Raw genomic sequence first — 26,199 nt, forward strand, 5'->3', positions numbered from 1 at the left:
TATGGTATGAAAGGGGATGGGGTAATGCCTGTCTGGAGAGCTCAAGATGAAGCCATTGAGGTTCACTGCCATCACAGTTCTAAGCATCTCAGAAATTCAAGTTTATTCAGCAATCATCTCAGAAATTCAAAGACAGCACTTCTGGCTTCAGAGAGGCAGCATGGCCACAGCTGGAGCTGGGTTCATTCAAGGTTCCTGCAGCACTGGCATGAAGAAATGCACTGTGATACCAGTGATGGCATCTGGGCTGAGCAAGACTACATATTTCACTCCCAGATCTCAGGTAGGCTTCACTGGGGAGGCTGCTGGTGGGTGGGGGAGGTTATTTTACCTGGTTTCTTAAGGAGTAGAATTAAAGAGGAAACCTTCACCTAGCCTATTACTTTTAAGAGGCTGTGTTCATGGTGTGCAGCCTGGTAACTAGTCAGTGCACAGATTCTACGGTGACCATTGTCACTCTGGACAGAATGGGTAAAATATTAACAGGCATTGCAAAATACTTCCCAGACAGTCAAACCAGCCTGCATGCCAGCAGGCACTGCTTGGTTCTGTGCTCTCCTCTCTTGCACGGTGCAGTAACCTACTGGGAGCAGGACATTTGCTCGTGGACAGCTCACCAGGGCTTAGCAAATCTTCCTAAGGCCTGCCAAGCTCAGCTCTCTAAGCCCCCCCAACCATGACATCCATGATTCTAGGACAAGGGAGCAAGTGAGGGAGGTGTGTGGGAGTGGAGGTGTCTCCAACCAGCAAACTCCATTCCTCAGTTCCTGGATGTGCAGCTGAGATACAGGTGGTTCTAACCTGCCAGCAGGGGGTCTGGAAAAGATTTAAGACAATCCTGCCTGAATCCTTATCCTGATGCTGTGGTAGAAAGGACTAATGCAGCTCTTTAAGTCAGAAAATAGGAAAAGAAGATTAAATCCCTGTGTCAAAGCATTAAGGGAGGCTCATTGTGGGATTCTATATCTTGAAAAGGATTCAGGAAAATCAGAGAGGCTCTGTAGAGCAGAAACACAAAAAATGGCTTGAGGGTGGGAGGAAAAGCCTGGCAGAAAGAGAATTAAGCGACTCAGTATATTTAGCTTTTCAGAAAGATGGATGAGAGGGGGTTTGCCTGCAGCATATGTGTAGTGTCACAAAGAGAAAATGCCAGGCTCTGAAAGGCTCTTTAATCAAGCAGAAGGCAGAATAAAATGGTATGTCTGCAAGCTGAAGCCAGACACAGGGAGGTGGGATTCTCTTCTGAATATGAGGGTGAGGGACTCCTGAAACAGACCCAGAAAAGTGGGAGTCTTCAATGATTGTCTTCAATTCAAGCCTACCTCCTCTCTTGGAAACTCTGGGTGAACCAAACATAGTGTATTGGAATTACTGCAAGGAGAAGAACTGCTGAGCAGGGTACTGGCCAGGGGCTTGCATTTGCATGACTGCCTGCCAGGTGGGACCATTGGGTCACATCCTCTGAGGAAGATCCTTGGAAAGCTGCTCCACTCAGGCAGAGTACTTGGGGAGGCAATCAGGCAGGCTCCAGATGTTTACCTGCTCCCAAAGTGGTAAGTGTGATTCTTTGCTGTTGAAAACATCTGGAGGGTGGCAGAATTTTTGAGCCAAGTTCAGATTGTTTTAACTTGTTTTGTGTGGGCCTGGTGCTGATGCTGTTTAACATTTCTGTTCTTAGAGTAGCCAGAGCACCAGATATGTAAAGTGTTCTCCACAGTCTGATCACGTTCAGAGTCTGCATTTAAGAATAAGACATGAATGTGTGAGATGAAACAAGTTTGGTCAGAGAGATAAGACAAACTACAAGTGTCTTATAGCCCAGATTGCATTCCTTGAGCCTGTGCATCAGCAGAGGTAATCTCTGTCTAGCCATTACTGAAAGAGATCTTTGCTGTGGTATAGAGTGGTATGTAATTAATCATAAAATATTGCATTAATTAGTATTGAGTCTGATTTGATGACATTTAATTTGGGGAGAAGGATTACAGTGTGAGTATTAGAATAGTAATTTTTATAGGGTAAAGAAACAAAATGAGATTAGAAGTCTCTATGAAGGAAGCCTGGAGGCTGATGTGTATATTTGGCATCTGATGCAGATAGTTACAACCTAACTTAATTTACTGGTGGGAATAGATGCTGCTCAGCATCTCCTCATGCACATGAGGGGAATTTGCAGAGCAATTCTGGCATGCCTCAGGTGGGCTCCTTTCAAAAGAAGGGCTGAAGGAAGCTTTGCTTATGGTCATGGTGGTGTGTCCAAGTCATGCTGAGTCCAACATGAGTGTCTCTGCAGCATTGATGCAGGGACACAGGGGTAGGACCCCTCACTGCCTGCTCCAAGCAGTGACCAGCCCTAACTGTCTTATGCTACTTGCTAATGCAGCCACCAGCTGTGCCCTCTGCCAGAGCCCTTTTTCTCCAGATCATGGCCAGTGCTGCAGTAGGAAATTCTCTGCAGACATGGGTAGCTACAGGTTCAGCTGGTTTACTGCAAGTGGGTTTTGTTGAGCAGGATGGGCTAGATCACTTGCCTGATCATTTGGTCAGTTTGGCTTTAAAAAGCTCCAGAGCATTCTGGAAAGCAGCACAGCAATATGATAGGATTTAATCAGACTTAATTATTCCCCTGCTGTCTATCTCCTAGCAACATCCGGCTTGACATCTGCCTGCGAATGAAATGTGTAAGCTAAGTAGGAACATGTTCAGACTAAAGTCCTGCTACTTGAACCAAATCACGCCACTAATCATTGCCTTAATTCATCTAATGGCCATCAAACAGCTGCCAGGTGCTGGTACCTGATTTTCCAAGATGCACAGCGCTCGCCTTCCGAGTTTTTTCCAGGCTGGCAAGGAGGGTGACTTCATCCCGGGCTCTTTGCAGCACACTGACACCTGATAAAGGGGTTAGAGTTTCCCGAGTGACAAACAGGGCTCAGGGGCAAGCCCCAGACTTGTCGCTGTTTGGCTTCGTGCTGTAGATCCCTGCTTATCTCATCAGTGAAATCAGATCACCTGCTGTGCCCACACACCGCGGGGTTCAAATGCGGTACGGGGGCGGTGTAGGTGAAGCTTGGGGACAGCTGGAGCAGATGTGGCGCAGTGGCAGCAAGCAGTGCAGCAGCTCCGTGTCACAGGGACAAGGGCGGTTGAGGCAGGGAGATGAGAGCCAGCTTACGCAGATGGAGGGATGAAGAGGGGAAGAGAGGAGCAGGCATAAAGCAAGCGTTTGTGAAGCAAAACTGGGCTCCAGCCAGACATGATGTGGCACAGGAGTCGGTGGAGCTGCTGGAAGAAATGAGCCCGGCAGGAGAGCTGGGGCCATAGGAGGAGGCTGCCTGCACCAGCCCTGGCTGCCTGCACCAGCCCTGGCTGCCAGCTCGCCTTGAAGCTGGAGGGAAGGGAGCTGCCTCAGAGCAACGAGCATCCTGAGCAGGTCAGCCCTTCGAACTGGGGGTTGATGGGCCAGTAGCTTGGGGGCAGATCTACAGATAGACAGGACTGCATGAAAGTGGTCGTGTCCCCTCTCCACCTGCCTCCTCACCACATACCTCCTCATGGGGAAATTGGTGTCAGTGGTACCTGGGTGCTTGCATGAGCCTGTTGGTCTCCTCTGCTGTCTCTAGAAATTGTTGTTGGCATCCAAAAAAAACTAATGGTGTATCAGTGTGACATGTGTCTCCCTTGTGTCCCTGCAGAGGAGAGTGGTAGCTCTGGAAGCCTGGCTGCATGGGTGCCACATTAGCAATCAACTTGTACCGACTTCATTTGTGCAGAGCACAAAGTGGGGTTTCTGGCTCTGAAAATGGGGCTGCATGAACCCCCACCAGCTCTCCCTGTGACCAGCAGGAACTTGGCCTTTTGTCAATTCCCTTTGTCAACAGAGCTCAGCCAGCTCTGCGCTGTTCAAGGCAGTGTCTGCCATTCAACATCAGCACTTGGGCTCACCTCAGTGGGAGCTGCCACCATGCCGGACATGATCTTACTAGGATTCCCCTAAAATCACCTTTTGTTTTCCTTCTGTTATCAGTGACAAATGGAGGGTCACTGGGCTGGTCACTAAAGATGCAGGTTTATTCCTCACCGTTTCTTTCCTTTCAGATGACTTTCCCCTTCACGACTAATAATTTCCCTTTGTCATTCTATTCCTGAGAGGTGTTATATTAGAATTTGTCACTTGCCCTCTGCCTAAGGACCATTAGATGGTTGTGGGACCAGCAAGAACGAGGCAATGCTGTGGGAAGGTTGCGTTGCAGGCTGTTCCCAGTGCTGCTGTGCTCACAGGGCGGCTGTGCAGTGAGAAGGTGGAGACTGTCACACACCGGGAAGCGGTGGAAGCTGCACTGTGTGCGTGGCATGAGCTGTGCTGTGCTGTGGAAGGGCAGCTGGGGGGGTCCGTGCCGCCCGGCCTAGTGTGGTCCAGTGGCGGAGGCTGTGCCACAGCGGGGAGGTGGCGCAGAGCCGTGCAGGGGCTGGGCAGCACCTTGCTGGGTGTGCAGTGCTGGGAGGGTTTGCAGGAGGTGTGAAGGCAGTGGCCGGACGGTGCAGCAGGGACAGGCGCTGTGCGGGGCAGTGATGGAAGCAAACTCAGGGCTGCGTTGTCGTGTCGCGGCTGCATCTCGGCTGTGCAGAGCGGGGCAGGGCCGAGAGGCCATCGGAGCAGTGCTCGGCGGTCGGGCAGTGCAGCACCTGAGGGGAGGCGCAGCGCACTCAGTGCAGTGCCCGGAGGGAGGGCGATGCCGTGTCACTGCAGGGGCAGCAGCTGAGGTGCCTCAGCTGGCGGAAGATGCAGCGCTGTGGGGTGACAATGCGGCGCCTCACAGCGGGTACAGTGCTGGCAGGGGCCACCCAGTGCCATGCCTGGAGGTACCACAGTGCTCTGGAGGTGCCGCGGCGTGACTGGAGAACGGTGCGGGACTTGGAGGAGGAGCGGTGCCCGGCGGCGGCCGTGACGGGGGAGCGGGCCCGAACCGTTCACCGCGGCGCCACCGCCACGCGCTGATTCTGGGGGGCGCTCGGCGCACGCGCACCGCCGCCCTGCCGCAGCGCTCCTCCGGCGGGGACCCCCTGCCGCGCGCCATTGGCTGCGGAAGCCTCCCGCGATTGGCCGGGGAGCGACCCCCCGCGCCGTCCCATTGGCCGGAGGCAGCCGCTATGCGGGCGGGCCCCGCCCCGCCCCCGCGCGCCATTGGCGGCCGCGGCGCCCCCCGGCGGCGGCGGGTCCCGCTGGGCGCGCCCGGCATGGCGGCGCCCGCAGCCCCGCGCCCGGGGGGCGCAGCCGGCGGCCGAGCGCCCGGGGCCGGCGGCGGCCGGGTGAGGAGGGGCGGGGGGGAGCGGGCGGGCAGGGCCGCTCACGGCGGCTGGCGCGCCGAGCGGGGTCCGGCGGGGCGCGGCGCGGCGTAGCCCGTAGCGGAGCACGGCGAGGCGGGGGCAGCCCGGCGGTGGCGACGCCGCTGCCCGTTCAAACCCAGGCTCCAGCCGGCCGCTGGCGGCTGTCAGCTGGCGGGCAGCTGCCGTCCTGCCCGGGCCCGGCGAGCCCCTCTCCCCAGGCGCCGGTACCTGTCTAGGGCAGCGCGTCCCCGCAGCGCGCAGTGCCCGGGGCTCCGCGGGGCTCCAGCCGGGAGCAGCGCCGCGCCGGCCGCTCCCGCGGGCCCCCGACCGCAGGACACCCCGGCGCTGGGGGCTCGCTCTGTGGCGTGTCGGCAGGACGCGGTGCTCGCCAGGCCTCGGCGGCCAGGGCCGCGCTGGGCTCGGGTGTGTGAGGCGGCAGGAGCGCGGCTGATGCTCGGTCACAGCGTGGCGGTGACCGCCGGCTCTCCGGAGCGGCGCTGACCCTGTGGCGGCCAGAACGGGCGGCTGCCCGGGGTGGTTCTTGTTCCGCTGCTACGCTTTGGGGAACGCGTGTGTTTTATCTGGAGGAGGAGCACGGTTTGGGATCTGTGCGTTATGGTGGGTATGGGATTGCACGTTTTGGAGAGGACGCCTGTTGGAGAAGGTGGCTCCAGCCTCAACCTGTTTTTCTTTCTCAGGTCATGTAGAAGAGCGGATTTAATGTGAAGATGGGACTCTTGGTGTTTATGCGTAACCTGCTGCTAGCCCTCTGCCTCTTTCTGGTTCTGGGATTTCTGTACTATTCTGCTTGGAAGTTGCACCTTCTCAGATGGGAGGATTCAAGTAAGTAGGGGAACGGTGCAACTGTTTCTGGGCTCCCTAAATCGCCTGTTAAATAGTTGCAATAGTGGTGAGGTGGTTCTGATTTAGTCGTATTAGAGCGATGTGATTAAGCCCACTCAAATGCTAGAGCTTTTAGTACGCTTAAGGGGTCGAATTTGTGACTACCTAATGCTCTTTATGGCTTTGCTTTTATTACTGGGTACAAGAGCAGATTCATGCTTTATAAATCTAGTATTAGAGATCTCAGTTCTTGGAATATTTTGTTAGTTTATGATTCCTAATTGTCAAAATAAAGAGTTTGTATGTTGAGGCTTTTATTTCCTGAATCCTCTGTGCATTTTAACATATCTAAGAAAAGTTTGTTTTTTTCCCTCTGGTGAGTTTTGATTTCTTTCTGTAATCATCTGTGCTGGTTATCTCATCATCTTACTTTGTCCTTCAGAAATCCCCATCTTCCATTTATCTTCCATGTTATTATCTGCCAACTATCTGTCATCTAAAGGATGTCTTTCAACCTTTTTAAGTCCAAAGAGACATCTGACCTCATTGAATACAATCTGCGGATTGTACTGTGCAGTAAGGCCATAGAAGGTTACAGTTGCAATGAAATTAGGCTGAAGTTTGATTGCTCAGTTGCTGCTCTTATTTTTGTTTGTGTTGATTTTGCCTGCATGCAAGAACTGTTTATTTAAAACATAAAAACAAGGAAACAATTCCCTCCTCTCCCCTCCTGCCCAAAACACAAGCCGGCCCTCCTTGCAGCTGTTCCACAGGCTGTTTCAGATGTCTCAGAGCTGACTGTTGCTCCCTGGATCAGCAGCTGAGAAACATTGATCCAGAACTGACAAGAAGCCGCTGGTCAAATTTCTTCTTTGCTGTACTGTGTTTTTGTGCATACTGATAGAGGTTTCTGCTAAAATGCTTCTTAAACTTCACATTTTTTCTACCTCTGTGTGCTCCAAATCTGTTGTTGTGTGCTCTTAAGAAGTTTTGCATGATGACAGATGATGCCTTGGATATGACACTTGTGCTGATGCACTGATTTTGACAGGGAACTACTAAGGTGACTTGGACTAGAACAAGTATTGTAAGACTAAATTTGTAAAAGAAGATGCATAGTGTTTTTCTGAGCAGGGATTTTTTCTTCAGGTTTGTGCTTCAGAGAGGGAGTTAAAAACCTTCATTATGTGTTTCTGCAGAGTAGCACTTTTATTGGCAAGATGTAGAAAACCCTTCCTGCATGAAAATAAGTACAGTTCTGGTTAAAAGAATAGTTTTTCCGTATCTGCTATCACATGATGATCTCTTATGAAATTATACCACCTACCATCCTTTACTTCCTTCACGCCACCAGGAAATCATGTTGGACTTCCCAAGGCCTGCAAAAAAAAAAAAACTTTCATGCCACAACTTGCGTGTGATCTTTGTTACAAATGAAGAAGCAGCTATGTGTTTATGTGTTATGCACCACGGCGCTGGGGAGGGTTCTAACTTTCTGCAATCCTCCTCAGATTTTGTGCCTTTAGCTTTGTGTGCTATTTGTTGTTTTACAGTCCCTGGGAGGTTTTGTGGTAACTTTGGGTTGCAGTGTAGTGTTGCAAATGTGTGTGCAGATGCTGTGGATTTCTATAAATGGAACACTTGTACCTAGAAAGATGACTCTTAAGTTGCAGCCTAGTTAGAGTGATTTCTGTTGAGTGCATTGCCTGCTTTTGGGTAACCAGGATGTTCTGACAGGAGCACTGTGAGGTGGCATAACAGAACTTTGGTTTGGTGTGTCTCCCTTTTTCTCATCTTCTGTGTAAAATGTGTCATTCATTTATTCTTGGAAGTTCAGTGCTTGCATTAAGCTTCTCCAACCTGTACAAAGAGATGATTCTAGCTTGAGGATTTAGCTTGCTGTTCTTTATCAGTTGCCACAATTGATTTAGGCTGTACTGTTGTTCCTTCTAGACACTTTTGTGGATTGTGTCTTAAATATTGGATGAAGTTCTTTGAAATATTAGCATAAGCAGCAGCCTAATGTAAAGGGGCAGATGTTACTTTTGAAACAGTAAGGATGGTACCTGTTTTCAGTTGGTCTTCAGACTTTTTTATGCATCATAACCCATTTTATTTATCATGTAATTTAACACAGGATGAGCTTATGCAAATAATGTAGAAATTTAAAACCCCATTTTGGGAAACTTCATATGAAGAGTTAAATAAATAAATTGTGTTCTAGAAGTCTGCTTTGGAAGTTAACAAATGACAGATTTGAATTACTTATTTAACTGATTAGGCCTTCTCGAGTATGTGTAATATGATACAATGTATAATGGGGCAATTGTACTTTGTATTTGCTGAAGGGGAGCCTTGCTTACTTAAGTGCTCCAGACAGGTGGTGCATAATTCTTGTGGTTTTATTTCCTGAATTACAATGTAGTGTGTGACCTTGTAAATTTCCTTAAGATTGATATGATAATGCTGATGTCCCCAAAGGCAAAACTAAGTCAGATGTGTTAATTTTGGCGTCCTTAGTAATCAAAGGTTATTGATTTTGTGTGAGTTATCTTCTTATTAAGTTACTTTAATTTTTCTTTTGACTAGTGCCTTTCATCTGTTTAATAGTGACTCCCTAGCTTCAGCAGTGATGTTTTTGTTCTGTTCTTTGTGCTAGAGGAGGTATGAAACTAAGCTGATCCCAGCACCTGACACCTTTGCAATCTCTTCAGAGACTGGTTTTAGTAAACTTGACACCCGTGTTTAATAATGGAAATAAACAAATTTGTTGTAGAGTATGGTGGAAAACACTTGATCTGCTTATTTGCTGCTTGTGTGGTTTGATCACTTAATGTATTAGAAGATGCCTCTGCTTATCCATTCTCATGGATGAATTGAATGGTAACTGTAAAGTGGTTTACTGTGTAACTAGTCTCCCTGACACTTGGATGTTCATGTATTTAGCTGCTAAAGTAAATAAATAGCTAAATTATTTTGTTTATATATACATCTGACCTCTACAAGAAAGGAGGCTAAACTTGGAAATAGACTGAAAGATACACATCAATGTTTCTCTTAATGTTCCCTTAACATTAAATGTTCTCCTCTTAATGTTAAATCTGTCCTCCTTGAGTGATGCTTTAGTGAGTACTGCAAGATTATTCTCCTTCTTGTATGACTCTCCACCTTGCCAAAATACAAAGGAGAATAGGAAATAATTAATTTTTAAAAAGGCTTATCTTTACTGTGACAGGAATAGATTGGATTCAGCTCATGTGAACTAATTAACATTGAATTAAGTTCAACTCCTTCTTCTGTTCAGACAAACCTCCAGTGATTGCTACCCTTCTCTCATCCTTTTAGTGAGTATCATGGCTGGCTACTCTTCCCCAAGCCTTGTTTCATGTCAGTGGCAGAATGTTACTTCTCAGAGCAGCAACAAAGTACAAAAATAAGGGGTGTAATGCTGAATGCAGAAGGACCCTTGAGTTCTCGTGATGGTTGGGAGTACATAAGCAGGGTTTGGGACACATTTCCTTTTTCTCTTTCCTGATGTTTGTAATGCAGCTTCAGTCTCTGACAGTAGTGGTAAGGGACGTGCACTGGCCCTGCATGTTCTCCCCAGGCAGGCAGTAACAGTGGATTCACAGCTCTCTGAGGAAGTGTTGAGTTGCACGGAGGTGTGCTGAGCACATAGAACTGATAATGTGATGTGGGAGACAAACAAGGAAATAACTAGTTTGTAATCAGGCTTAGCTGTCCTGAACATTCTGGAAGGAACTCAGAGGAGCAAATAATTGTACTGCTGTTCTTTGTGTTTCTTGGTTGTAGGAGAATTCTTGCAGAGTAATGGTAGTGATAGGAGCAGGTTTTGAAGGTCTGAGACATGCACAGCAGCTCCTTTCCCAGTAACTTCCCATCCTGTTCCTTCCCTGATGCATTTGGCTCTGAGGGGGAAGGATGGTGTTGTCTGTACCAGTGTGAAGATACAGCTCGTAGGAGGGTGCACTGTCGTCTTTAAAAGTATGGTGGGAGATGGAGTTACTTAACCTGATATGTGTGTAGCTGATTTTGCAACTTCAAAATGAATGTGTTGTAAGGAATGATTCCATTACAAAGCATCCTGGCAATGGAAATATTGGACTCATTCCCCCAGTCAGCTTTTACTTTTTCCCTCTCTCTCAAAGTATTGAAGTAAACCTGGGACAAGGACAGTGATGCTATTTTCTTGTTCTCTATTGTATTTCTTTCTACATTAGCATTGAACTAATGTAAAAAAATCTATACTCTGCATGAAGTACTTTTGCCAGAACCCATGTTAATACAGTTTGAGCTTGTCAGTTTGAATGTGGTTTTTGAAACATCTCCAGGTATGTTCTGTTGATGTCTTCTTAAAAAAGTCAAGTCACTATTCTATCATCTGTTGCTCTGTGTTATTTTCAACTCTAATTCTGGCAAAGCAGCCAAAGAGATAAAGCTTTGGGAGGAGATTTTCCAAAGGTATTTCAGGACCCTTATCCTTTTTACTCCTTTTTTTTTTTAATGTCTGTTTCCAAGGGAACTGAGGAGACATAAACAGGCAAAACTGACTCACTTCTGGTTGCAGGTTTTTAATCTGCTTGCATTTCCATGGAAACCAGTCATGCAGCAAAAAAGGCTGAATTAATCAAAAGCAATCAAACCTTTATTATCAATATAAATACTGGTTTATCTCTTTCAAAGTAAAATGGTACTTTTGTCAATTCTTGTATTAGGGTCTAACAACGTACTGAAGAAATGAATCTTCTTGCAAGGACTTGGAAAATGTTTACTCTTAGTCAGGTGGCTCATGGATGTGTGTTGGTATCCAGGGTGGATGGGTACAGCTGCTGTGTCTTGGGCCACTGGGAGTGTCACTTGTTCTGCGTCAAGGGTGTGGCTCTTACGTACACGGACATCTGACTTCCTTCTGTTCTTTGTTTAGTGAAGAACCAATGAACAGCCCTTCAGTTGGTGTGTGAGCAACTAGGCCATGGGGACAAACTTGTCCTCTTTGTGGAGAGAGTCACGTAATGGTTTTGTGCTCTGCTCTGACTGTCCTACTTGCCTTTGCCAGAAGATGTGAATGCAGGAGTACTCCTATAAAAAAATAACAACTCCAGGCCAGCTCAGCTTGGCACTGGGACCATAAATCTAATGAAAGTGGCTTGAGCTGGGATGGCTGAGTTGGTGGTTAGGTGGTTGAGGGACCATATTTTTTGACAAGGCACTCACAGTGCTGTTGTGAGTGGTAGCAAGTAAATGGTGATGGTAACAATTTTAATTGCTCTGTATCTGTGGCATTAGCTTTAGAGGGGGTATGTGTGTACATTCTTTAAAGTAGACCTTACTGCTGTTGCCTCTGCTTCCCAGTCTGGAAAGCCTGAGAGACTAACCTTGTGGGCATTGCTTGGGACAGTATTGTGCAGCACTCTAAGCTTCCTGAAACAGTTGGGGATTTTTTTTTTTTTTGGTTTGGTGTTTTGTTTTGGTTTAGTTTTTTTTTTTCCTTTTGTCGTTTTTTTTTTTTTAATTTGTTTGTTTGTTTGCTTTGTAGGAAGAGACCAGGTACAGCACTGAGATGGATTATTGTGAATTCTTTAATGTTTGAGTTATTAGTAACTTCAAGGTTTGTTTCATCCACTTAGCTGTAAAGTGTATTAGTGCTGTACTTTATGCACCAAAATTGAGAACAAATGTTTAGAAAGTTCTTGTAACATGGATCCAGCTACAGTTTTATGAATCTCTTTGCTAGTTTTCAGATGCTTTGGGGATTTGAGGATCACAGTGATGCTTTTTTGAAATGCTAAAAATAGCAAGTAGTGTTATTGAGGCAGCATGCATATTAGAAACAAAGATGTAAAAATAGAACTTAAAACAAGAGTTGTCTGGTAAAGTAGCTTAAATTTTCTAAGTTTTTCTCATATTGGGCTGAAGTATTCCACTTGTGTTCAGTTAGAAACTTAAAGCTAAAGTGTACTAACTATGGTGGATAATTCTTTTATCTGTGCAGAACACAGGAAAAAATTGATCTGGTGCCCAGAAATTGTCACTGCTCAAGTTACTTTTGTGTTCCCTCTTAGCCTGCCAGAATAAGGAGCATGGCTAAACTTAAACTCCAGCAACTGCAGGACACTCAGTTGTGTTAGTATCTTTCACAGCTGTAATTGTGCCAGCTATTTCTCTCTTGGCTGGAGGCTGGTGTGTGTGTTCCTGACTGCTCTTGCTGCGGCTGTTAAACGTAACCGCACGGAGCTGCTGCCCAGCTCAGCCACGGCAGCTGCCCGTGTGTGTGCCACCAGGACAGAGGAGACAGTCTGCTCTCTGAATATGAATCACAACCCAGGAGACTTAAAAACCAATTTCAGAAATTCACGAGTGCCTCTCTGTCTTTTAGAAGGCAGGACTTCACAGGACAGACAAGGAACATAGGGGAATGCAAGTGCCTCATCTTTTTCTGATCTGTTACTGCTTATTTAGTGAAATACCCAGCATTACTTTATGACCCAGCTGTCTCTCCAGGAATTTTGAGTGCTGCTATAATGTTAGCAGTACTGGACAAAACTCTGCAGGGGCAATGGAAAATGATGCATGGCAGAGCTGTTGAGAGAGGAAGTAAGTATAATGTGCCTTGTCCTTGGGATTTCTCCAGAGGAGGACACTCCCTGAACAGTCTTCTGGCTTTAGGAACATGTAAGGAGCAGGTTTAGTAAAGGTCATTAAGGGCATAACACCCTAAGCATGTTGTGGCTTGAGGGGTGGCTGTAACACTCCATCTTAATTTTGGCTTTTTTGGGTTACTGTTTTAGTTGTGGATGAGTGCTGACCTTTTAGGAAGATGAAAAAGCGAGGTGCAAGAATACTTCTCCATCTCCCTGCTTATGGCTGGGCCATAGTTTTGCATTTTGAAATAAGTAAGTTGCTCTTGCTTCTCTTGACAGCGACTGTCTTGATGCTATTTGAGTCCCTTTCTCTTTCCCCCATCTCTTCATTTGTGTTATTAGTCATGGGTGCAATTGAGGAATTTGCCCAGTTTAAAACTCAGTGTGATATTTATTTGTTTCACTCAGTTGACCTCAGCCTGGCTTGGTGTTTCACTTGCTTCACTTTCTTAATTTATGCATTTTCTCCCCAGCCTCCCCACAAATTTTTGGGAAGGGTATGTTCCTGTGACTTTAGATGTGTTCATAAGGAGCAGTATTTCAGTGTCTTACATGCAGCCGAAGCTGTGTCCTCCAGTATGGATTTGCAGAGGTCAAAGTCAGCAGTTTTCCATATTCTGGAAATGCATTGGAAGTACATTGCAGTGAAAGCACTTTACCTCTGGTTGCAATTGCTCTGCAGCTGAGTGCTTTCAGAGGTGAAAGGATTTATTCATCTCAGCTGACTGTGAACCCCTTAGCAATGTGTTCAGCTGGAAACAATACCTCCTTGTGAGAGCTGTGTCATCTGTGCTAGCGAGTGCTTCTCTGCCTCTCCTCCTCACTGTGCATCCTCCTCCTCTCACCTGTACCATTGCAGCACTGCCTGTAGTGATTAAGGTATTGCCAACCTCAATGGGAGCTCCCCCCACCACTCATTTGATAGAATAGATGGCAAATTTTCCCTTGACTTTGATACAGACATGCTGGCTTTTGGCACCTTCCATGCTCATTTCAGTTCTGCTGACGTTGGGACAAAGGAGGTAATTTGTGATTTGTCTCAAGTTGGACAGCTGCTGCTGCTGCTGTGATCTAAGTGTGGCCTTGGTACTGATTCTGACTATGCCTGTCACACTTAATGATGTTTTTCAGAGATTTTTCCTAGTTTGTTATCTTCTGTCAACACTGTTACTGTAACATCTCATTTTTGTCATTGTAGTCTGGGTTTACATCACAGTGTCAGGCTGAGGCAATAAAGCAGCCAAACAACCTGGGTATGACTTGCAAGGACAAGTACACTTGGGTCATGAGGTCTAGCTCTCTATGAATTATGTATCTCTTCTGCACTTCAGAAGGAATGTAATTGTGCATCCAAGCAAAAAGTAATTTGTACTGTGCATGCATATCCTGAATGGATAGTTTGAACCTGAGGTAGCTGATTTCAAGGGGTTACTCCTTCATGGCACTGGGTGATTATATTGCTCTTGTATGCATTGCTTTCCTGAGAGAGTAACAGGATAGTGCCAAAATTCTAGTCAGGTACAGAACTACAGGATGTTTCTTAAGCAGTCCTTGGTATTTTGCATAACCAAAGGCCTCAACAATCCAGGAAGTGTATATCTCTGAGGGTCAGAATTTAGCATTCCTTGCTCAGTTCAAAAAAAAAAAAAAATCGGAATGTGTTAAAATCATCAATTTCCATTTTTAAGTGCTTATAACCATGCATTTTTAAAACCTTTTTCATATCCTGCTGGGATCCCTCCTACTTTAACTCAGTTCTGTTAGAGCATGTCACTTTTTCACAATTGTTACCCTGTGAGTTTCAGTGTTTGGACACTGATTAAATGTGAGTCATTAGAGCTGCAGCAGTGCAGGAAGTGTACTCCTTAATCACACACAGGACAAAAGAGATAATAACTACAGAAAAGTTTAACTGATATCTAACTACAGTGAATATGCATGTTCCAAGGAGGATCTTCTTTCAAAGCACTATGAACAGATGCATGTATGCTTTAAAAGAAGTAGTGAAAAAAAGATGGCACAGAAATTAATAAAAACTGAGTTTTACTAACAGATAAGTAGCTGATGGCTGCCTGCTTCTGAAGGCTTACCCTTACTGTTGCAATGTTAATAATTTATTAGTGCAATTGCATTTATTTGTCTTTGTTACAAGTTAATCAATCTCAGAGTAGCTATAAAATGCTATGTAAATATTGTTTCTCAGCTGTAATTGTGCCCAGACATACTAATGGGAAAAATGTACTGAGGCATATGTCTTGGGATGAAGGGTGATGAATAGACCTGACTCAGGGAGGCAGAGGAAGCTGAGGCACAGGAAAGTCAAATTTTTCTACGTCATGCAGCAGCTCAAGGGCAGAGCTATGAATAGAATAAAGGTCTCAAGGTTTTTCATCTCAGTCCAGTTGGCTAAATGAGACTCACTGTCCTATAATTACACATTCTGTGTCTCTGGTTTAGGAGGGCAGCAATATGTTGAAGTTGCTTGCTTGTGGCAGAGGTCACCTGTGGGTGCTTGTAAAAGCACAGGCAGTATTTCGGAGAGCTGCACTGATGCTAAAGCATGGTCTGCATGGGCAGCGCTGCTGGAGTGATGCAGGGGCTGTAATTGGGGTGTGATGTGGCTGCTGTGAGTTGCTGCTGGGAGCTGCCTCAGATGCATCTGTGCAAGTACCTTCAGAACTAAGTGTGCAGCCTGAACTGTTGTGAATTCTGGTCTGGGGCTTTTCAACCTTTGAAAGGGTTGATTTGCCCCATCAAAGGCCCTGTACTTCTTTTTTAGCTGCTTCGATACTGGGGAGTATTTATTTTTTTATAGTGGAAAAGTTTAATTTTGCTCTCCATATATAAGGTCAAGACTCTCTGTCATTCCAAAGTTTAAACATTAAACAAATACATGTTCAGGCAAACTAAACTTCTATAATTTCTGCTCAAACAATGAAAGACTGAGCTTTCAGAAAGAGAGGAACAACGAAACAGTTCAGGCTGTTTTAACCATAGCAATCATTAATGCTCTGGGTATAATTAGAAACCTAATTACAGTGAATTTACTTGCAAAGACTTTTCAGCCTTTTGAGACTTGCCCCACACAATTCTATCAGGTTCCAAGTGGAGCATGGGTGGTTCTCCTTTAAACTGCTAGGAAATTAGTAATGCTGCTTTTTTTTGTTAGCACTGCTGCTATAATCTCTGTTTAAATGTGCCTTATCTGAACAATGGAAAGACTTTTAGTATTTTTCATTATGATTAATTTTAATATTATTTTCTATATATTTGAGTCCAGAGCTTTTGTGTTTGGGTCAGATACTTCATTAGAGGCAAAAGCCTGAGTTAATGCAGTGTGATGAGTGCAAATTGAATTACAGTGGAAAAAATGTGTTAATTTTGATTGAATTTTCTAATTTTGCCTTTTTATTTAACAGTTCTTCAAATATAATTTTTAATATTTCTAAACTTTTGAAATATAGGTTTATGCATTGATTTCAGTCAGGTATGAGGAAGAAATTCTTCACGGTGAGACACTGGAACGTTGCCTGGAGAAGTTGTGGATCCCCCATCCCTGGAAGTGTTTAAGGCCAGGCTGGATGGGGCATTGACCTACCTGGTCTATTGGAAGGTGTCCCCTGCCCACAGTGGAGGAATTGGAACTAGATGATCTGTGCTCTTAATTTTTTTTCCAATTAAATACTTCAGTCTTTGTAAAGATTAAATAACATGACAGAGTAAGTAATGTGAAACAGGATTTCTGTACTGGAAAGTTTCTGCAGAGCTCCTGTCTAAGCAGTTTCTGCTCCTCTGGCTTGCGTTCAGATATCTAAAAAACTTGTTTGTGTAGTGAATTAGTCCAGGGAACTGATATCGTGTGAAAATACAGGGACCTTCTCTTCCTTCCCCCTCCAGCTCTTTAGGAAATGATATTTTAAATCTGTCCTGGACAGACCGGCATTCTTAACTCAGGATTTTTACGGAAACATCGGGATGTTCGCAGAAACATCAGGGCTTTTACAGAAACATGAGGATTTTTACGGAAACAACAGGATTTTTACGGAAATATCAGGATTTTCCGGGGAGCTCCGCGGAGCCCCGCAGGTGAGGAAGGATGGGCGGCCGGGCCTGCAGTAGCGCCCGGGTACCGCGCGGGGGCAGCAGAGGCCCGGCGCGCCCGCCACGTCACGGCCGCGGCAAAGATGTTGGGTTAAAAAACCACGAAAAACTCCAAAACCAAAAACCCAGAATATTCTTATTTTCATCGCAGTTACAGAATGGCAGCTGCCATCCCCTGGGTGAAAATTAAGAAAACTTCCTTGGAGTCATTTCGTTTTACAGTACCCTAATTTGGAGAAACCTTGCTATTTATATCCACTTATATTTAACAGTCCATTACTGTTGCCTATAGCTCTTTTCATAATCTGATGATTCAGATCACGTCCTGTGACAAATGTATGGTTTTATTTCCTGGCACTGGTGTTCAGAAGGTCTTTCCTAGTGGAATTTTTTTTCTTTTGCATTCAATTGAAATTCTATATTTGTCCAAAGAATCTGGAGAGATCACACAGGAATATAAAGTTTTGAGTACCATTATTGCAGGGAGGAAAAAAGGTAGACAAATCTAAAATTTTTAGGAAGTCAGACTCTGTTACTTCATTCATTTAAAAAACAGCTCATTCTATTTGAAGGACTTCTGCCAGCTGAGGAGAGAGAAGAAAAGTTCTTACTATTTAATCTTATCTCATGGGTTGCTGCTGTGGAGAAAATCTGGGTGCTTTTAATCTTGAATAATTGAAAGGTCTAGAAAACCTGCAGATCCTTCTGCAGAGGTTGAAGCAGGAGGAAAATAAAGACACATTTGATAATTTGAATTGCTTTCCATAAGGTAGAACAGATACAGGAACTGAAAGTGAAAATATGCTGCAGTCCTCTGACAAGTGATGATGGCGTGTTTATAATTACTGAAACAACTGCTGCTCTTAGTTTCACGTACTTTAAAGAAAGAAGTAAAATAAAAGCTTTGGGAGACAAGTTTGTGTTAAGAAGCGCATCTGTTGTAAATGTCTCTCATGGCAGAATCTGTGCAGGTGAGTTCTGCCCCTCTGGCACTGGTACCAGTCTCCTGTAAGGGCAGATGGGCCTGCTCAGGCCAGAGGCACAAGCAGCAGACAGTGGGGTTAGCAGGTACTGTTGTTTCTCCCATCCTATACTCCTCTCTTCCTGCAGTGTGTGACCATTGGTTTCCTGAGATAGATATGTTATCTTTTTATATAATAGTGCCTGTTAAATTTTCAGACATAAACTTGTCTGACTGCTTTGCAAACCTAATGAGAGCTTCTGTTACCATCTTCACATGGTATTGAGCTTCCCAGACTAATGGTGTTGTCTGAAAAAGCACCCCTAACACCTAGTTAAAACATAAATGAGTTAAGAAGATGGGGAGATAATTAATGTTTCTAGAAATGCTTGATAAAATTGCCCTAAATGAATGGCAAAGTATTCTCTTTGTATATGTTTTGTCAAAAGGTGTTTAAGAAGACAGGGTAGCGAGTGTTTAACTCTGTGTAGAAATTACAATGAGACTCTTAAGAATTTACCTGGGTTCTAAAAATAATTTAGTATCTACATAGAGATTGGAAAGGCTAAGAATGTGTGACTAACCAAGATTGTAGAAAGCCAGTTTAGGAAGGAGAATGAATGAATAGTATTTCAAGATATTAAACTTCTTTATGTGAACTTACTTGGAAAAAAATATATTGTAATTGAAGCAGTACTTTTCCAAATGTTTCCTATACTGTAAGCACCTGAAAGATTAAATGCACATACTACATTATTTCTTTGAAAGCAACTAATCTTTGTACTACTTAAGTTTGCACATTGTAACTGTTGACATGAGATCAGCTTGAAGATGAAAGTAGATTTATTCTAGCAAAGCAGTATGAGATTATGAATTAGTCTTGGGATATGTGAGAATTAGCCATATTGATAAATAGAAATATTAGATATGTTCAGAATTTCCATCTCTGTTCTCTTGTTTAAAGCAGAATGTTTTTGCTTCTTTCACCTGAGCTATTTGTATATTTCTCTCCGATTCTGTTTAGCCATTATTGTTGTAGGCTTAGTAGTAAAAAGAGCTCTTTTACTAAAGGTAACTGTAGTACACTCTTACATTTGTGTACCTACATCTGCAATGTGTAAATAGTGGGAAAAATAATTCTTTCCATCTTATGTGTCCAGATATGTTAAGCTAGAGGAAAAGAAATCTACATGGATTAGTTTTAATGTTTGATTTGTTCAAGTTTAAAATACTTAAAAAAAAATCTTAAGTGTTTTTAAGAATAGAGCAAGACTTTGCAAAATTAGAGGATAATAATAGTTGGAATGAATGCAACTAAATTTCTAGTCCTACCTCCTGGTCAAAGCAGCATCAATTATTGGCTGAGACCAAGTCTTTTTCCAGTCAGGTTTTGAAAACTTCCAAGAATGGAGACTGCCCAACCTTTCTATACAGTCTTTTCCAATATATCACTGTCTTCATGGTGAACAGATTTCTCTTTACATCCAACAGTCCCAACCTCTCATTTCAGCTTGTGGCCACTGCCTCTCATCCTCCCACCGTGGGGCACTTTGGGAACCAGGCTCCATTTCCTGGGGTGCCTCCTGCAGGTGCTGGAGGGCTGCCCTTGGGCCTCCCCCAGGTGCAGGCTAAACAAGCTCATTGCCTCAGTCTCTCCTCACAGGCCTTGTGTCAGTGCCCTGGTGTTTGATCATCTGCACAATCCCTGCACAATCCCTTGTTTGTCTGTAGCCCTCCCTAGGGACCAGGCATGATGTAGTAGAACAGAGGGTTCATTGTCATCTGGAGTGGTTTTTTATATTTGTGTATTCCTGTACCCCTTTCCCAAAACGTTTTTGCTGTTTTCTGTCAGTTAAATAGTTCTATATACTTTTTGGTACGTCACCTTATGTTTCACACACCTCTGTCATGCCTTCGTTGCACTGGAGGTGCTCATATTGGAGTTGGTTGAGAAAATGTCAGGTGAATGATGGAACACTTACCATGGAATGTACAATATTGAATGTATTGAATATACAATAACAATGTAGGTATTGATGTTGCTGCCACAAAGGCTTTATGCTTCTCAAGGGGATCAGTCCAAAAGCAGTTACTTTTAAGGGAGTATAAAACAGAGTGATGAGTAGAAAAACAGACTTCAGGTACCAGGCACCCTCTGTGGGCAGCCTGTTCCATTGTGCTGTGGTAGAGACATTTTTCCTAATGTCCAGTCAGAGCATCCTAATCTGTAACTTGTGGCCATTGTCACTTCCTTCCTCTGAAGGACTTGCAGGATCGAGTGAGAATTGAATATATGTTCCATATGCTACACTGGTTTTTTTTGGTTTATAATTGTGGGTATAAAGTGAAGACCAGAAGACAGTGTGAGAAGTAATTACCAGAGTAATCAGGGCTGTCTCTCGAAATTTCAGAACTCAACAGATGAGAAGGTCAGTGAGGAAAGGCAGTGGCTGTTTGTGCAATACTTCTCATTTAGGCTCTGAGTGCTTGACACACAGCTGTTTAGTAAGCTCAGAATAACAAAGAACTGTTTGAAAGGGAGTGGCTGTTACTGACTGCTGTGAAATCAGAAGCTGAGGATTCGTGAGAAGATGATGGTTGCAAGGGGGACCATATATGTTGTAACTGGTTCCCTCTGGAGAAGGCAGAGCTGCTGAAGATGGCTGGGTTGGGTGTGAACACTGATGTGTTTTAACAACTTCTGCTGCTGCCAGCTATTAATGATAGGCATGTCTGGATTGTGACTAAAAATGTGGAGATATCTGGAGTGTTGAACGTAGGTTTGTTCAATATTGAAGTGACTAAATTTGGGGTTGCAACCTGTTTCAGAGGCAGTTGGGGACTGCAACGTGTTGCATCCGAAAGGAGTGGTGCCCTTAAAGTCTCCCTTTTGTACTTATGTTTGGTTTTTCTAATCCTTTTGAGCATTTGTATTGCTTATTTGATCATGCTTCAACTTTCTGCATATCTTTCTTCAATTTTCTTCAAGTTGTGGTTCCTGGTGTAACACAGATGTTGTTTTCCAAACTATTTTTGAGGTAGTTTATTTTTTCAGTCAGGTATCCACACTAAGCTCTTTAAATCTCTCCCATGAATTGCTTCATTGATTCAAAACTCTCTGGTATAGGAACACTGGAGGTATTTCATGAATTGTGCAATAAGATATATATGCTGGTGGCAACCATAGTTGTATGTTGCGAATTCATTTCCCTTTTGAGTCCTTTTAGCCATTGCACACGATTGTCTGTCTTTCTGCCTGCAGTGACTGCACCAACAGTAGTGGTTGTCTCTTCTTCATAGCACCTCCACTTATTGTCCTTGAAAGGTGAGATTTCCAAAGCTATTAATCCATAACAAATACCATAATTTCTTTTCTTTTAGTAGGAGTTGAGAAGTAAGTATACTCCTTTTCTATTCATTTTATCTTATTGTGTTTTTTACCAGTTCCTTCTAATGTGTGCCTGTGTACACTTTGTAACACATTTTAATTAAAAAGCATTATTTGTGGTATTTCCTTTGTCCGTGTCCAGTGGGATGAATGTTTCCAGAAGGCTTCATCTTGCATAGATTGCTGGGTGGTTCCCTTCCTGCATCCTGTGCAGTGTGAAGCCTCATCTCTGGAATGTCTGTCTGCTCCAATAAAGTGTTTGGGGAATGCAGTTACTTGGAATCACGTGAGGTATAAATCCCCTGCTATTGCATATTGAATGCTGGGCTCTGTCAGGATTACAGACATGTGGAGGTGCTTGCATATTGCAAGTTTCATCTTGAACATGGAAGCAAATCTCTGTTTATAATTTTTAATTCTCTTTTCTTCCATGTTGTTTCTCTATCAAGGCAAATGTTTTTGGCTTCTTTTAAAGGACAGGCTTGAACCAGTCTCAAATTTCTAGAGGGATGTTGGTCAATTGTTCGGAGGAAGAAGTTACGTTGTTATGATTGTAACCTTCTTAGGACTTGGATAGTATTGAAGAATAAAGTTTCTTTGGCCATAAAGTAGAAGACTCCTTCCTTATTGCTGTCCTAATGCTAAAGTTGGTTGCAAATTAATTTTATTCTTTTTTTTTTTTTAAAGCACTGACAGCAGCAAGATAATATCAGCAAGTGAGAATAACAGTCCTGAACAGTGAGTCTGTAGGTAAGAAAGGGATAGTGTTAAGAGGGATAGTGTTAAGCTCCAAAATAATTATTTAAGTTTTGAAAAGATAATTAATATTTATTTTTAACTTATTTTCATATTTATGTTATGTACCTCAGTGCCGTTATCTTGCATTTTTGTACTCCTGGCACTGTGGCATTTAGTCCAGCTACCTCACTGGCATTAAGAAACAACAGGGAGTGAGCTGGGTGTACAAGGCAGTTTCCTTTCCTTCTGTATAAAATTAAGGTACTTTCTAAGATACTTTAGTAAATATTTAATTTGAAAAATAATTGTCCTGTGCTTTTTTAAAGTGTAGATTAATAGGCTTTATTTCTAGTAGTGTGTTTTCTTGATTATCTGACCTTAAATCTTACTACTTATTTTAGAGGTTGTATATTTTAATAAAAGCCATTCAAAATATTTTCCTTCATAGGAAATTGTAGCAGATAGCACTGGAAAGAACTACCCCAGGTCTTTCTCTGGACTTTTAGAAACAATATTTTTAACATCTTTTTATTCCAACATATGTCATAAGTACTCTATAAAATCTAATTAGGGGAACTGGTACAATCTGTCCCAGTGCTTAATTGTTCTTCCCTCTAGACAGATTTTTCCTGATGTCTACTCTAAGTCCATTTGACCATAATGAAGTCAATTGCAAGCTTTTCTGACTTTCACCCTCTCTTGTTTAATTTTTTTCTCCCCTGATCATGTGTTTGTGAGTTTTAGATTAGTTGATAAACTTCTTGCAGTCTTACTTTCTTCAGATTTGGGCTTTATAATCTTTCTAGTGGAGAAATTTTTAAAAAATATTTAACATTACTACTTCTAAATACTCTCTAACTTGTGTGTATGTTTCTTGGCGTGTGGTGCTCCAGCATGGATTTCTTTGGAATGAGTGGAATAGAAAAATGTGGTTTGCAGTTGTGCTCTAGCTATGCTTTTCAGTGCAAAGACATGAGGGTATCAGTGTTGTGGTGCCAATTCAGATCAGCTTGCTGTTCACTGTAACTCATTACAACACCATTGAGTCCCCTTGGAAGTACTTTGTTCCATTGCCAAGATCAAATATTTGTATACTTGCCATACACTTGGAAGTCGTGTTGCTGTTAAATGTATGAAAATTTGATTCTAAGTCTGCTTGTGATGGAAGGACATGAAACCAGCCTTGAAGCTTCAAAGTTGTGTCCTTTGCTCAGAGGCAGCTGACTGCTGTCTCCCATTGCTTCAGAAGACACTGAACTGGGTGGAACTGTCCTGTTGACAATGTAGTTAAGGACAACATGTTTTGTTCTGTTTCTTTTGGTTTTAAGCTCTGTAGACATCTTCTGTCATATGTCACCCTGCCCTGAAAAGCTTTTGAGATCAGGCAGTAGAGGTTTCTTTTCCATTGCAAGTTGTACAAATTTGTTTCTTCTCTATACTGAAAGAGTTCTATTTTCTGGTTTGTTTGTTTTGAGTTTTTTTTCTGTAGTTCTGGATTATACTTCAGTGTATTCATTCACATTTCAATTTTGGCACGGTCATCTTAACTATGTAATCTAGCTAGAGCATTCCTTGTTCTTGTATGTCTTTTCCTCCTTGTGCTTGTTCATGCAGGCTGCCTTGGTGAGATGCCTGTGCCTCAAATCCCACTTGGGGGCATTTTTTCCCCTGTAGGGCTCATACAATTTGTGCCTATCCTCCCTGACATTGCCTTCCACGTGAGGGGATAAGAGCAGTAGTACACTCCATTTCTGAATTTCTCTGCTGCTGGTGATCATCAGCTGGACACTCTGAGGGTGGTGTCTCCTCAGGTTCAGTGCTTTTCCTGAAGCTTCATGGTGACCCTGCATGGGTGGGTCTGGAATTTTCATCACAGGGGAATTCCCTGCCTCGCCTCCCTGTTTCTGCTCTTGCTGTGCTGCATCTGCAGTGTGATGATCTTTCTTCCAGCATGGGCATGCTGGGTTATCAGAGGATATCAGAAGTACAGGAGTCTTCCTGTGTTGTTTCCCCTAGGGCCATTTGCCAGATGGGATGTAGCCTTCAAGATGCGTTTTGAAAAACCTTGTGGTAGAATATCTGATGTGTGGCTGTTGAGCAATACACTGATTTTAAAATCTAAAACCCCCTTTGGCTTTACAGAAATGTTCCAGAAAATATTATTGTGGTGTTGACTGGGTCTTGTCTTCCTTAGAGGATAGCTTTCCATTTATTTTGTTTTTGTTAATTTTAAAAGATTAATTTAAAAATTATTTCTAAGGCTAAAACTGTGTTTTTCTAAACACAGAAGAAGGTTTTGGGACAATAAGTATATTAATATTATAACCAACCCAAAACCTGTCTCATTAGTAGGAAGTAACCAATAGATCTGGAACATCTTTACAGGAAGTGGGATAATTAATGAATAAAGCTAGGTGGATGCTTTTGATGGATGGAGTATTCTGATGGTCAGGGCTGGATGTCACCTTATGCAGTGCAGCTTTGGAACAGCAGAGGGTACTGTTGGTGCAAGATAAAAAATGAGGTTTTTCACACCGAGTTTGGAATTTTTTCTTGTTCCTAATATGTTACTCATTAGAACTGTTGACATGTTATTGGTCTTTGTTGGATCACTGCCCTGTCCTCATAGCATGCATTTATGGATTTACTAAGTAGTTTTGTGGAGAATCACCCAATTAAGTACAAATGTTTTCTCATTAGTTCTGATGTCACAAAAAATGCTTCAACGATGTGGATTCTGATACAGTTGTTTGTCCTTCAGTGTTGTGGAAGGACTGTTCCTTCTTTGTTCTAGATTGAGGAGTTGATTATGCTGGAACTTTCCAGAGACTTTTCTTCTGGAGATAAACTATAAAAGAACCAGTAAAGGTTTGGGGACAAAGTTGCAATTATTCCATCTCTTGTTGGACAGCCCTGCTCTCTCCTCCTGTGTTTTATTTACCATATTCTTGCACAGTCTCTGGCTGCTGTTCACCAGAGTTGTGTTTTATTTGAATGTCAACAGGTGGGCTGTTATTTAAGACCTGCTTTTAAGGAATGTTACCATTTTGCCAGGGATCATTTCAGTTCTGTGGAAAGGACCTGAGCTTTCCAAATCTAAGTTTCTGAGAGTACAGTTACATAGTGTGTTGATTTTGGTGATAAATCTGCTCTAAGTGACTACTTAATAGTAACATTTTTAAGGACTATTTTTGGTGATTTTTGTCCCATACTTTTTCAGTGATCCAATTTGCCAACTCCCCTGTCCCTGTGAGCAGTTGTCATGGCACAGCTGTGCTGGGGGCAGTTGCAGTGATATGCTGGGCCACACAGGGTGTGAAAATCTCCTAAATTTTGCTTTGCTGCCAAAGTGTCCTGTCTGGCCTTGAGGCTGGTGTTAATTTGGGGTTGGAATTGGTAATCCTGATGGAAGTGAGACACCTTCAGTTTGGTCACTGCTGTGTTCTGACTCCACTGTAATGTGCCTGTGCTTACAGAAATGGTTTCAAACTGAAAGTGCAGGTTTAGGCTGAATATTAGGAAGAAATTATTTACTGTGAGGCTGGTGAGGCACTAGAAGAGGGTTCCCAGAGAAGTTGTGGCTGCCTCATTCCTGGAAGTTTTGAAGGCCAGGTTGGGGTTTGAGCAACCTGATCTAGTGGAAGTTGTTTCTGCCCATGGCAGGGGTTTGGAACTATGGTGGTTTTTAAGATCTAGATGGTTTTTAAAACTAGATGGTTTTTTGGTTCAGAAGTTCCCTTCCGAACCAAAACATTCTGTGATTCCATGGAATTCTGGTACAGGTTTATTTGATATGAAGTTGGCAAAAAGAACTGCTCTGTGAGTGAGGTTTTCTGCTTTGCAGAGTGATCTAAGCCATGGTGTCAGAAGACACCTCTTGCAGGTACAGGATGTAGTAGATACAGTAGCAAACTCACTGAAGCACTTTGTGCTGAGTCTACCTCTCATCGTGGTTTGTCCTCATGGATAATTTTACAGGTACTGACTACAGTGTGATTTCATTGAGAGAAGACCTTATGTAGACATGCTTGAAAAATAAAAAAATATTCAAAGGCCACAATAACTCTTTTCCCAATCTGTCTTCATTCTTCTGCATATTTCTGGGACGGTAGGTGGCTTTCAGTGATGGAATCTGTTGGGAGCAGAAGACAAGATGCCTGGTAGGAGTAGAGCCATAG

At 43.4% G+C, this 26,199-nt stretch overlaps 1 protein-coding gene across 8 annotated transcripts in view; it reads left to right on the forward strand.

Moving 5' to 3' along the window:
• ST3GAL3 (ST3 beta-galactoside alpha-2,3-sialyltransferase 3) overlaps positions 1-26,199 on the forward strand; it is a 173,406-nt gene continuing 147,207 nt past the window's right edge. For 3 of the 8 annotated variants that reach the window (XM_059478025.1, XM_059478032.1, XM_059478031.1), the window contains exons 1-2: positions 5,236-5,310; positions 6,027-6,171. In XM_059478025.1, the coding sequence (XP_059334008.1) occupies positions 6,057-6,171 (115 nt within the window). In that variant the 5' untranslated portion in view covers positions 5,236-5,310; positions 6,027-6,056. Of the gene's footprint in view, positions 284-5,234; positions 5,311-6,026; positions 6,172-21,970; positions 22,034-26,199 lie in introns of those variants that run through there. The other 5 variants (XM_059478026.1, XM_059478028.1, XM_059478030.1 and 2 more) reach the window with 5 other exon arrangements.

This window comes from Ammospiza nelsoni, chromosome 9 (assembly GCF_027579445.1).
Source record: "Ammospiza nelsoni isolate bAmmNel1 chromosome 9, bAmmNel1.pri, whole genome shotgun sequence".
In the NCBI taxonomy this organism is placed as follows: domain Eukaryota; kingdom Metazoa; phylum Chordata; class Aves; order Passeriformes; family Passerellidae; genus Ammospiza; species Ammospiza nelsoni.